At 41.6% G+C, this 14,461-nt stretch overlaps 1 protein-coding gene across 11 annotated transcripts in view; it reads right to left on the bottom strand.

The window, feature by feature from the left end:
• Positions 1–14,461, bottom strand: part of ASPH (aspartate beta-hydroxylase) — a 214,222-nt gene that overhangs the window by 186,416 nt on the left and 13,345 nt on the right. Inside the window, exon 1 of one of the 11 annotated variants that reach the window (XM_075826192.1) lies at positions 7,865–8,005. The exons of the other annotated variants lie outside the window; for them this stretch is intronic. Within the exon in view, the coding sequence (XP_075682307.1) occupies positions 7,865–7,898 (34 nt within the window). The 5' untranslated portion in view covers positions 7,899–8,005. Of the gene's footprint in view, positions 1–7,864; positions 8,006–14,461 lie in introns of those variants that run through there. 11 annotated transcript variants of the gene reach the window in all.

Raw genomic sequence — 14,461 nt, 5'->3', positions numbered from 1 at the left:
TACTGTTCAGCGGGCAATACCTTCACAGGTGGGTTGATCTTTCCTCCTTCCTAGCTCTGTAATCTGTTCTGATAATTCATGTCATATGACGACTGTCCATTTTCTGATGGAATGTGTTTGTATACATCCAAATAAGGAAAAGTTTAGAACATGTCCCCAAGCTACCACCAACAGGTGTGATCTCGGTTTTTGGGACGTACACAAAGGAAATAGTGTTGTGATAGAATAAGTGTGCCGATTGTTAAACTCACAACAGCCTGGCACCAATACCATACCTGGTATACACAAACACATCCATAGCTATGCATGTTGTGGCTGTTATATATATTTATTGCATATACTCATTACCATAAACAAATATTCTTATATAACCCCATTTTTTACAGTTGGATCCAAAACTATTTGGAAAGTTTTTTAAAATCTTCTCTCAGAATTCTTTTTTTTTTTAGCTTAACGATTGCCTCCTTCCCTTGCGTTGGCTCTTTGGACCGTATATTGAGTGTACCCATGAACCGCTAACAAATGTAAATCCAGCACTTGGAATTAACTCAAAACCTTTTATGTCCTTAATTTGTCATGAAATGCAGTAAAGGCCTCAAGGGGCGGCAAACGTAGAACCCGTGATACGGCCAGAAACTGCGCCGGCACGCTGTTCGGCGTGGTGGTCAAATATCTTGCATTGGCCGTGTTGCGGGGGAAACTGCTGATTACCTGCAAAACGCGGGGCAATTAATTACGGCTGGGCAATTCTGACCTAAAATCAAAATCACGATTAATTGAACATGTAACCTCGATTACTATTATTTAGGCCACACCCCCTATTTGCATGCTACACCATTGAATTTATATTTATCCCCCGAGTCTGCTGTATACTACTAGTATATAATATACCCCCCGAGTCTGCTGTATACTACTAGTATATAATATACCCCCCGAGTCTGCTGTATACTACTAGTATATAATATACCCCCCGAGTCTGCTGTATACTACTAGTATATAATATACCCCCCCGAGTCTGCTGTATACTACTAGTATATAATATACCCCCCCGAGTCTGCTGTATACTACTAGTATATAATATACCCCCCCGAGTCTGCTGTATACTACTAGTATATAATATACCCCCCGAGTCTGCTGTATACTACTAGTATATAATATACCCCCCCGAGTCTGCTGTATACTACTAGTATATAATATACCCCCCCGAGTCTGCTGTATACTACTAGTATATAATATACCCCCCGAGTCTGCTGTATACTACTAGTATATAATATACCCCCCGAGTCTGCTGTATACTACTAGTATATAATATACCCCCGAGTCTGCTGTATACTACTAGTATATAATATACCCCCGAGTCTGCTGTATACTACTAGTATATAATATACCCCCGAGTCTGCTGTATACTACTAGTATATAATATACCCCCGAGTCTGCTGTATACTACTAGTATACAGAAGGTTTAGAGCCAGGGGGTATACATACAGCACATATATATTATACAGCAGGCATGCTCAGGGTGTGTGTGTATATATATATATATATATATATATATATATATATATACACACACACACACACACACACACACTATATACACAGTAGTATACCAATTCACTAACACTTGGCTGAGGCATCTCAAAGTCTATTAAAACAATTTAATGTCATTTTTACCACAGGGTGAGGGTCGTGAAAACAAAATCCAAAAAACAAAGACGGAATTACGTCTTTTTTATTTTATTCCAAACAAACAAAAAACAAAACGGACATTAGATCGTACATCAAATGGTTAATATTACGAGACCACTTGACACCCCACACCAGTATTTCCTGACTAACATTCTTCCTGGGGTGAACAAGAACATCACAAGAATTTACTGAGGAGTGGTGGACGTGCAAGAGTTGAATCAGTGGCATCCAGGTGGGGTGAAAAGCGGACCATCAATATAAACATGGCTCTTATGTTTAATTAGTAACATCCCGGCCTGATCGATATGGATCTAGATTTACAGTAATCTTATCATAATTGCTTTTTTTACATGCAGGAATATATTAATAGGAATCTGCAGGGCATTTTAGGTTGACAATTTTAAGGTCAATTTACAGCTATTCGTAATCTTCGATATGGTTGCTGTAAATAAGTGATAGAATGTCTGGAATCGCTAAGTTATTTACACTCACAAAACTTTATTGTCAACAATTTATTGTTTGGTCGCTGATCTAACAACGTTACAGGCGGGCCGGGGCCCGAACAATGTAACACGTCTGCTACCAAAACTTCATGTTTACATACCACAAACGTCAGAACGACCAACTATTATTTTTAGGTTTACATAATTTATCATTAATCCAATAAACAAGCGTTTTATCACTAGTCGTTCAGTCACTTCACCTATTAACATTTAATGATTATCGCGAACGATCGCTCATTAGCGTTGGAATCTAACCAATTATCTGCTCGTGTAAATGGGCCCTTAGGGTGCAGTCACACGCGGATTTCTCTGAATAGGGTTGTTTCCGCAGCAGGTGCATGGGTTTCTGCAAGTTCCATTTAGATGAATGGAACGGATTTTCAGAAATGTCTGCAACAAAATTTGCAACGTTGTCAATGCACAAAAAAAAAAAAATGCAAGATGCTTGAAATCAACTGGTGTGGTTACATCCCTTAATGGTACAGTGAAAAGCCATAGCAATCACAGAATTTTGTTGTTCCCCTTTTATATCTAAATATGAAAAGTAGTAAACGTCTAGGCGTCAGTGTCGACAGACGCAGGTGGCAATTCTTTATCAGAAGGGATGGTTGAACTTTTTGTTGCGGTTGTTAATTAAATCCCCATTTCACCGGAGTTATTTGACACGGGTCCCTCCTCCCACCACCGATATTAACAGGCCAGCTTAATATTAAAGTATTAGATCAAAAGGGGTTTGTTTGATTTTTAAATGGCATGTTTTAGACTCCCGGCCTTGCGCAGTTCTACTAAACCAAACTTATCACCATTATCACCCTGATTTAATTGATCCCAGGTATTGCATCCGTAATTAGAACGCTCATCTGCTCCTGTATTAGGCTAGGGCTATACAACGACTTTGGCCGTGACACTAGTCGCGATGCCAATGATCGCTGCATTGCCCTGCCTGCATCACAGCTAATAAAAGTGAAAGCGATCACTGCACGAACCGCAAGTTGACGTGTCCGACTTTCATTACCTGTGATGCAGGCACGGTGACAGCTTTGTCGCGACCAAAAGTTGCCATGTAGTCCTAGCCTTAGGGTCGACTAAATTGGACCTAATGCAGTATTTCATCTTTAGCATATGACAGTTTGAATATAGATATAAAATTTGCAAAAGAACTGGAGTAACTTTGTAAATACTTTGCATATCTTGCACTGGTCAGCTCAATTATAGCATGTATTATATAGCCCAGAGCGGAATTCTTCTGGTTGCTATTAGAAGCAGTCAATAGTGTGCCAACAGACACCTTTGACAGCTTATTTAGCAATTACTTCTGCTGCACTGCATTCTGGGAGTGTTAATTTTTTTAGGCCTCACGCACACATCCATGGCCCTTTATACGAGCGCAAATCACAGACCATCCGTGTGCTGTCCGTAGTTTTAGCGGACCAATGAATAGAATATAGATTGTGGATCAATCTCTGCCAATTTGTGGATCGGACACATGGATCTGCGAAAATAACGGAAGTGTGCATGGCCCCATAGAAATGAATGGGTCAGTGTGCTATACGTAAAAAAAAAAAAAAAAAAAAAAAAAAAAGAAGCGGAACGCACACTGAAGAAAATCAATGGTGTGCTGGAGGTCTTACCATAAGGCCTCGAGCACCCATCTGTTGCCATTTGTACAGCCGCAAATCACGGATCCATGAAACACCTGGATGTCTTCAGTGTGCGGTTAGTTGTTTTAACGGACCAAATTAAAAGACAGACTGATCAACGAAAAACGGACAGGAGTAGGACCGGTTCTATTTTTCGCGGAACGTACGCACAGAAACGTTAAAATAACGGAAGTCTACATGGGCCAATAGAAATGAATGGGTCAGTGTACTACCTGTTAAAAAAACAGATAGCACACTGAAGCATTTCACTGAAGTGAGCTTGAGGCCTAAAATTACTGGTAGTCTCTGGTGTAGACTAAATTCCCAGAGCAAGTTTCTAAACGTTAAGGCCCTATGCATACAGCTGTGCCCGTAATCACGTCCCGGCCGGCCGCATTTTTAAGCCGTACTCCCATACTAAGTATGGGAGCGCGGCCCGTAAAATGCAATAGAACGGACATGTTCCATAATTATCTGATCATTTCCATCTGTAGAGATACAGAAAGGTGTCCGCGGCCAATAGAACGGACTGGGCCCGTAATTGCGGACCGTATTACGGTCCGCAATTATACAATTCTTACGGTCGTGTGCAGGAGGGAAAGCTAGAATACTTGGTTGGGTGCAGCCGCCTGTAGAATTGTGAATGCTGCTCTGAATGATAATGTACAATAGCGCATGCTGGGACTCAAAAACTGCATGAAAGGTTACTATATACATTTAGCTACCCATATCACAAGTGACATCAAGGGTGGCAAGAAAAAAAAGCAAACGAGCAGTCAGTATGCCTAACAAGCACCACGCGCAAAGCAGACGTGAATGATACATAGAAAGATTATAATCAGCTTACTTTGAAAAAAAAAAAAATATATATATATTCAATCAGATTACATTAGATCACGGAGTCAAGATTCCTGCAATGAAACTCGGGCCTGTAGGCCTATCAAATCTTCTATGGGGCACGTTCGAGCAGGTATACAATGATGAATTGGCACAGTTTTTGTCAGATAAATTTAAGGCTATGTTCACACGGAGTATTTTGGGGGAGGAATATCTGCCTCAAAGCTCCAAACGGAATTTTGAGGCAGATATTCCTCCCCCAAAATACTCCGTGTGAATAGCAATGATCGCGCCGTTTTTCGCCCGCGGCCATTGAGCGCCGCGGGCAGAAAACACGCTTTCTCCTGCCTCCCATTGAAGTCAATGGGAGGTCAGAGGCGGAAGCGCCCGAAGATAGGGCATGTCGCTTCTTTTTCCCGCGAGGCAGTTTTACTGCTCGCGGGAAAAAGACGCCGACGCCTCCCATTGAAATCAATGGGAGGCGTTCTCGGGCCGTTTCTGCCGAGTTTTGCGACGCGGTTTCCGCGTCAATAAACTCGGCAAAAGACCCCGTGTGAACATAGCCTAAGACTCCCTACACCCAAAATATTGAACAAAAACATTTTTAAAGTGCGGCTCTTATATTTTTTTAAATTATCTAAATATGTCCAAAATCCTGTTCTGATCACGCTCATAATTTACATTTATTTATAGGGAACTCCAAATTCTCTGCTTCCATTCACAAAGCAATAGGAGATGTATGAAGAATGTGCCAGTCTTAATCAATTTGTCGCCTCTTAATAAATTGATTGCATCTCCTGCTGTCCGTGCAACACTAAATGAAATCTACAGTACATCAGATTTCCGCTATAATTCACGCAAGCTTCTGACGTAAACTGTAATGAATGTGTCAAGCGGCGGGAGGCCATGCCCCCTTATGCTAAGCGCCATTCACTTTTTTGGAATGAAAAGTGGCGAGAGTGGGCAAATTGGACCAAAAGTTGCCATTTTTGCAACTTTTGGCCGTTTGCGACGTTGTTACTCCAGAAAACTGGTGTAGAAACGTAATTATTGAACTCGATGGGAGAAAATGAACAAAGTACTGACTGCCTCCCATTAGGTGGAACTTACTAAAGACCGATGTATACAGCATCTAAGCAGGGGATTTGGCGCGTAGTAACCGAAAAATAGATGTCTGAGCCCTATAAAAAGTTATTTGATTAAATGTGTGGGACTTCAGACAAGTAACTGTTAAATCTTGAATTTTAAGGCCTCATGCACACGACCGTAGCCGTGTGCACGGCCGTGATTTTCGGGTCGGCCGGCTGCGGACTGTCAGCTGCGGGCCTCCCGCAAATCGTACGACATGCACATGGCCGCCGTCATTGTTTTCAATGAGCCCGGACCGCAGAAGATGTCCGTAATAGGACATGCCCATTCTTTCTGCGGTGCGGGTTCCCGGGCCATGCACGGACCGTAAAAACTACGGTCGTGTGCATGGCCCCATAGAAAAGAATGGGGCCGCAATTCTCCCGTGGATTTTCGGGGAAATTGCGGCCGCAAAAACACGTTCGTGTGCATGGGGCCTTAGTGTGCAGAATGCAAAGCATTTATTTCAATAGCGATAAGTAGCTGTAAGGCCAAATGCATACAATGCATATTACATGCGGATTTGCTGCACCGCTTTCCCTGCGTAAAATCCGCAGTGTAATACAGTACCAGCAAAGTAAATGAGATATCAAGTCATTTTATCTACACGTTGAAGAATTTTTCCACACTTAAATTTACCTGAAGTGCGTAATTCCATCTCAGAAATTTATCTGATAACTTTATACAAAACGCACCAAAATCTGCAGCATAAATCTGTACCTGTTTCCGCATCAAAATGTAAATAATGCACCTAAAAACGCATCTAAAAAAAAACACACCATTAAGTACGGATTTTATCTGCAGATTTACCTGCGGTTTTGATGCAGATTTTCTGCACCAGATTACGCAACGTGTGCATTTAACCTAAAACACTTCAGGCGCTGCTTATTTCTCTGGTATCAAAGTATGTTACAATTCACCCAGTCCTATCCCCTCTTTTCCCACCAGCCAAAGTCAAGGATGACAAATTCATGTCTATGACTACCTTTATACTAGTTTAATCACCTGTTCATAGGGAAAGTGATACAAGAAAGAAAAAAATCCCAATGAAACTTGTTGGCATCGTGGGAAATATTCTTCCGCAGCATTTACCACAAATGAACATGAGAAATTTTAAAGAGTTAACAATTTCCAACCAATGGAGCAGATTTCCATCGGTCGAATTAGATAATTTTTAGCAAAATCCACGTAACTATCATTAATCTTAAAATGGTTGGTGTATGGCCAGCTTCACAATAATACATGATATTTTCTGATTGACGTACTGTCATTTGGTAAAAGTCCCACCATTGGTGAAACCAAATCACTAAGTTTCTTACACAAAGGTGTTAGTCAGTAAACACATAGGTCATGTTTTTGAGGTCTTCAACCCTTGACTTTATAAAGAATATTTTCAGAGCGCTCCATTTTGCTGACGGATACAGAACGCTCTCCTTTCACGATGCTATTTTGACATAAGTAGCCAATCTGCCAGCAAATGTAACATCAGAAGCGGCCATTCTAATTTTACTTTGCTTCCTAATCCCATATAAATTAACCATCCACAAGAAAGATAGGAACATATAAATCATGCAACAAAGTTTTATTAAATCAACTTGATGCATACGAAAACAAAAAAAAAAAAAAACACAAATACAAGAGGAAACTTTGTAGTTCACAGCTGCCACCATCCATAGGAGTAGTGGTGTTGAAAGCGGAGTGTGGGCGACGCATAGGAATGTGCCCCAAGGCTCGACCTGTACCCTCTTGTAGAAACAAGAGTTCAGGCTGCAATAGGATATATTCAAATGAACTTAAACAGTTGTGACTTGTATGTCTGGGTAACGGGGTCTCATGGGATGAACAAAGACGACTCTTGTGCCCCTCTAGAGGCTTCGCAATTGTAGACCGTGTTTAACAGATCTTCGGTGGTCAATATCATGCAAATCAAAACTACAAAAATTGTCAATTTAGTGGATTACACAGTACATGACATACAGCAGGCTGGTCTACTCTCCTTCCCAACCTGGGATTTTAATCTAAACTAGCAAGCAAACCAACTTGAGATCAAATGTTACCGTACAATACCTGTATCCTCAGTCATGCTTTCGGCACTACTCATCCATTAATATCAGCAAAAAAAGGCTCAAGAAAGTTTTTCAGTTTCCTCCAACCAATAATACCCAAGAAGGGAACCAGTATCCCCCATCCAGCAGGAGTGAAATGACTTTGCACACAGTGAAGTCAGCTAGATTCTCGAAACTAGACCTGCCCAGCAAAGCTGCTAAAATATCTAATAATAGTCCTGCCGTCCAAAGCCAAACTCTTGCAGGCACTCATATGGAAATCCTGCGCTATGTAGAAAGTACTCTGCACAGGCTTAACTCCTTCATTACCACAGAAAAGGACCGCGTCTTGTGAACCGGTGACATCAAGCAAGGGACTGCCAATGTTCTTCACATACCTTGAAGCAGACGATGACAAACATGTTCAATCAGCTCTGCTCCATATAATCCATAACTATTTGGAGAGTGAATTCGAGCAGACCGCTGTACAGCTGGCTCCGGACCACATATATTCCATCAATCCATTTACTGTTGAAGCACATCGATTAAACAGCAGCTGCAGAACCTGCCCAGAATTAAACTCTCTGTTGGCATTTTCTTTTGCCAGTCTAAACAGTCATTCAACATTTGGAGATATTAAATGGGGAAATACATCATCTCACTATATTTTAAGCAGCGATTCAAATGTAGTTCTGGTGACCAGGGCTGGGACAAGGGATAGACTGAGAAGGCAGCTGCCTAGAGAGCCAGTTGGGGAGGGGGTGCAATTTAGGATTAAAAGTAAAAAGTTGTTCTAATCAAATAAAGTATATTTTTAGTCAAGTACCTCTTTATGGCCACTCAATTATATGCCGTGGCTGATAACGTAGTTGGACAAAGCCGAACCTACATATATTGACATTCCATATAAAAACGCAAAGCCAAACTAGTACGTTATTGGGTTAACCAGGACTGATAACTGGGCTAAATGACTGTCCATCCAACAGCTATCATGCTAAAATTCACAACCCAAGGGGGCGGAGGCGCATGCTCAAAAAAAGTCTTCCTTGGGCACCAAGAAAGCTGGAGTCTTCTAGGTCCACCAAGATCACGTACTAGACAGGCTGTGTGCCAGAGCAGGACCGCTGACACTCCGGGGCTCCCTGCTCTGGCTCATAGTGGGATGGGGACCCACGTCTAGGATGTACATATCACCAAATGGGTTAAGAAAAGTTAACTCTATGATTGTTATATGCCTCACTTTATAAATTATTATATTTTTATGACTTTTGCGATTGATTTATTGGATTTTAACAGATTGTAAAGACTATCGTTCAGGGTCGTTGATTCATCAGGTCAATGGCCAGATTCATACATACAACTCCAGGATACTTTTACATGGTGGGTACACAACATTTGCTTCTACATTCAAGTTAAAAAGCGTTATGTAGACAAAAAAGCGAGCTTTTGGCATAAATTTTAAAGTGTCATTTTAAAATACATTTTTGGTGGGGTCCGGGTGCTGGGACATGTTGACTACAATAAAGTGGCTCCCGCGCTTCTCAGAAAACAGTACGGCCATAGCTTTGTGAGGTAAAATGCGAGGGCACCGCAGCCCTTCATTATGATTAGGTGGGGATCTCGGGGCCGAGATGCTCACCAAGCACAGCTTCCAACACGTCCCTATGAAGAAGTTAGACGTCTTTTTTTAAATGACAGTGACCTTTGTTACTCGGTCATTTTAAAAGAATTGTATAGTGATTGTCTTTAGTGGAGATGGAGACAGACAGCAAAGAGCCCCTATACAAGTACAGTATACGGGATTCACTGTGGATATTATTCCGTATTTTATTTTTTAAATGTGCACCTGCGGAAATTCAGTCGATTTGCTGTTGTGCAAAAGAAATGAAGTAAAGTCTACAAACAAATTATTGCTTGTGGATTTTACGGTTCCCAACAAAGTCTATGGGAAAATACGCAGCAACTCCACAGCGTTTATACAACATAAATTGACATGCGGCACATTTAAATCTCGCCTCCCATATCTTTTTAAAGTTGTTTCTTCCCCCCGGAGCGTGTGGATGTGATTAAAATCTCATCCATTTTGTGGTTAATGCAAACGCTGTGAATTCTGTGCACAGAAAAATCGGTCAGCATTTTAGCAGCGTATATGCTATTTATGAACATACCCCAACAATCCACCAGTAATTATATACCACGGTTTTGAAAGTTAAAGTGGGCACCCTTACTTAGGCCTCATGAACACGAACGTGCTTTTGCAGCCACAATTCCCCCGAAAATCCACGGGAGAATTGCGGCCCCATTCATTTCTATGGGGCCATGCACAGGACCGTAGTTTTTACAGTCCAGGCATGGCCCGGGAGCCTGGACTGCAGAAAGAAAGGACATGTCTTATTACGGCCGTCTTCTGCGGTCCAAGCTCATTGAAAATAATGGCAGCGGCCATGTGCATGGCCCGCGATTTGCGGGTGGCTCGCGGATGACAGTCCGCTGCCGGCCGACCCGAAAATCACGGCCGTGCACATGGCTACGGTCGGGTGCATGAGGCCTTACTTTGACTAGCTCATACGAAGAGCCTGTTCACATCAGTCTCAAGCTTTCCGGTCATCGGTTCCTCCGACGCGGATGTGAACATTGCCTAACAATCATGAGAATATAGCTGTCACACAACCAGGTTACAGATTGGTCTTGTGTAGCTGTAGTGTATTTAAGGTGTTGTCCTCAATAACAAAACCTCTTCTAAAAAGAAACATTAATGCGGTTAGTCTTTATTGTTGTCAGAACAAAATGACCAAGAACATTCAATTGTGAGTTTGCAGTAATGTTATACTTGGCCCCAAGAAATATTAGCTACATGGAATTTGTCCAGCACCGGTAAATAGACGCTCTTAGGCCTCATTCAGACAACAGTATTTCCATGACCGAATACAGTTCAGAGAGCAGGGCTACCAGCATCATAGTTGTCTAGGATACTAGGAGTCTCTGCCTCCCTGCGGGAACAGTCCTATAGTGTAATCATGTTTTTAGTACAGGACAGCATTCCCCCGGGGAGGCAGTGACTCCTAGTATCAGATGACTGAAGCTAGGAGCCCGGATTCCCTGAACGGTGTTCGGTCCAAGAAACACTACCAACATGTGGTCCTTATATCGAGACAACAGGGCCGTCTGAAATGAGGCCTTAAAGGATATGTAAACCTTTGAAAGGGATTTTTATTTATTTTTTTAAATAAAAAAAGGTCAGTGTTTTTGGTGAAACTTTATAATTAGTTATTAAAAAAAATATATTATAATTTAATTTGAGATACAGCTGCTCTGTATTCTCTATACAGAGCAGCTGTATAGTTCACCAAGACCTGAATCTGTCATTCCCTGATGGGTTCAGTGTCAGCGGGTCCTGTGTGTCGGACACGCAGGACCCACCTGTAATCGATCACTTCTACATTATGAAGGCAGGACACGCTTTCACTGAACCAGTCAGTCCGGCAGACCTGAAGTGTACAGGATTTAGCGTAAGATACAGATGCTCTGTATACAGGATACAAAGCAGCTGTATGTCAAAAAGTCAAAATATTTAATAGAAACTAATTATAAAGTTTCAAACACACGGATTGACCTTTTTATTTACAAAAAAATCCCTTTCAAATGGTTTACATAACCTTTAAACGGCATTTGCCCTTAAGAGCTAGTTATACTATATGTTGAATTCGGTCCACGACTGAGCCAGTGCTCCATAAATTAGTGAGGACACGTGATGATTTTACCATTTAAAAAGAGGCTCTGTCACCACATTATAAGTGCCCTATCTTGTACATGATGTGTTTTTTTATTTAGAAAAGCGATCATTTTTGACGGAGTTATGACCAATATTACCTTTATGCTAATGAGTTTCTTAATGACCAACTGAGCGTGTTTTACTTTTTGACCAAGTGGGCGTTGTACAGAGGAGTGTATGACGCTGACCAATCAGTGGCAAATCAGCGTCATACACTTCTCGCCATTCATTTAGACAGCACATAGTGATCTAGCTATATCGCTATGTGCAGCCACATAAACACACTATAACATTACTGCAGTGTCCTGACAATGAATATACATTACCTCCAGCCAAGACGTGATGTGTATTCAGAATCCTGACACTTCGCTAACACAATCCTGACCCTACAGCACAGCAAGCGTAATATCGTTTTAAATGATTTTACAGCGTAATCTCGCTGTGCTGTTGTGTCGGGATTGTGTTAGTGAAGTATCAGAATTCTGAATAAACATCACGTCTTGGCTGGAGGTAATGTATATTCATTGTCAGGACACTGCAGTAACGTTACTGTGTGTTTATGTGGCTGCACATAGCGATATAGCTATATCGCTATGTGCAGCCACATAAACTCACTAACATTACTCATGTGTCCTGACAGTGAATAGACAGCACTACCAACCAGGACAGGGATGTGTATTCAGAATTCTGACACTTGTGTGTGAGATTTACAGCAAGGCAAACTTAATCTTGTTTTAAATGACAGGTTACATCGTAATCTCGCGAGATTACGCTTGCCTTGCTGTAAATCTCACACATGCGCTACAGAAGTGTCAGGATTCTGAATACACATCCTGTCCCAGCTGGAGGTAATGTATATTCATTGTCAGGACACTGCAGTAACGTTATAGTGTTTATGTGGCTGCACATAGCGATATAGCTATACGCAGTGTAAATGAACGGGGAGAAGTGTATGTCGCCGATTGGTCACTGATTGGTCAGCGTCATACACTCCTCTGTACAACGCCCACTTGGTCAAAAAGTAAAACACGCCCAGTTGTCCATTAAGAAACTCATTAGCATAAAGCTAAAATAGGTCATAACTCCGTCAAAAATTATCATTTTTCTAAATAAAAAAAAAACACTGCTGTAATCTACATTACAGCGACGATCACATCATGTAGAATATAGGGCACTTATAATGTGGTGACAGAGCCTCTTTAATATAATTTGATTCTTCACTAAAAATATATTTTTAAGCAAATACCCCTTTGTCCATGCTACATTCCAAGGTGACACTGTAGAAATGGAGACAAAGAGGATGTAATGTATCAACCTTTCTAAGCCGTTTTCTGGCTTGGAAAAGTCGCAATTGGCCTAATTGAGCCACCCTTGTCACTTTAAAGGAAAAGGGGCGAGGCTTTTGGAAAAGGGGGCGTAGCCGCCACAGACCAGCAAATTATACATTTACGCCAGAAAGCTGTTATAGTGGAAGCTAAGTTATAGTGGAAGTCTATGCCAGGTTTCACTCTGTGGGGCATAGTACGGTAGAGGACTGTACGGAGCATCGTACCTTGCCCCTCTTCGATGGACAGTTAAATAAAAAATATAACTTTTTTTTAATATATAAATTTTACTCTCCTCTTCTTCCATCCGGTTCCTTCATCATTCCAGCGCACCTCATACAATGTAATGATGCCAGGCAGCATCAGAACGTTGTTTGCGACCCAGCACTGATGACGTTGAATATAACGCTGCTTGGAGTCAGGGCCTTGTACGAGTGGCGCTGGAGTGATGGAGCGGTGAGGTGAGTATGTGGGCTTTTTATTTCCGATGTGGGTGGAATGTATGGCGCATGGTCGTGGCCAACCTGAATTTCTGCAGGATAAATTGACATTCTGCAGATTGTAAACCCGAACTGAAGGTCAATTTCAGCCCGTGTTTTCTGCGTCCCCTGTCCCTCCCCCCAGAGTGTGGATGTGATTTGCTTAAATCTCGTTCACTTTGCAGTTTCTCTAATACTTGGGGAATTGCCAAAGAGAAATTCCACAGAATGTGTGTCTCGTGTGCAGGAAGCCTTATCCTTATGGACACAAAATACACATTTCCTAGGCTCCCTCCGGCCTCCAGGAGACTTCTCACGATCTAAGACACAAACTTGTTCAAATTGGATCTCCTCAGGATACGCTCTAATCTTTGAAATCCTAATCTCTTCATACGAATACTCCCTTCGCACTGTAGGTCATAAATTGGTAAAGGGAATTCAAGAGTGTCATCACACCTGAACAATGCTATAGGTTATAACTATTTGCTCATGGATCTTCCATAACTGCTATAAAATCAAGCCAATATAGGTGGTATAAGGAAGAGAAAAAGTGTCCATCATGTCTAGCAAGATGCGCCAAGTTGATCATACAGCGGGCACCACTGAATACCTTGGTGCATCTTCTGACTGCCTGGTCTAAATCTTAGACAGTATTAGTAAATCTGCCCCAATGTATGATTCTCTATTGTCAGCCTGCGTGCCTATGTGAAATGAAGCTCCGCTGCGATGCCTTATATGAAAATACTAAATGAATAAAAAAAAAATAATTTCATGAGTCACAATCTTCTGAGTGATATTAGCTAAACATAACGCATGCTACACGTGTTGCATCTTCCAGCCAGGACCTTACAAAATGACATACAATATGAAAGCCACGTGGAATCCATCAGTCTCACATATGTGACAGCTGTCTGAGGACAAGGACAAAATTAAATGAAAATATCAGCCGCAGGAAGATTGTGATCATTACACGCATACTCTACAAAGACAGAACGGTGGAAACATTTCTAAAGATGGCCATACACATTTTATTTTCTCCGATT

Source organism: Rhinoderma darwinii, chromosome 5, assembly GCF_050947455.1.
Source record: "Rhinoderma darwinii isolate aRhiDar2 chromosome 5, aRhiDar2.hap1, whole genome shotgun sequence".
NCBI classification, from domain to species: domain Eukaryota; kingdom Metazoa; phylum Chordata; class Amphibia; order Anura; family Rhinodermatidae; genus Rhinoderma; species Rhinoderma darwinii.
Note: the sequence above shows the minus strand (reverse complement) of the source record. Positions and strands in the feature narration are given on the sequence as shown.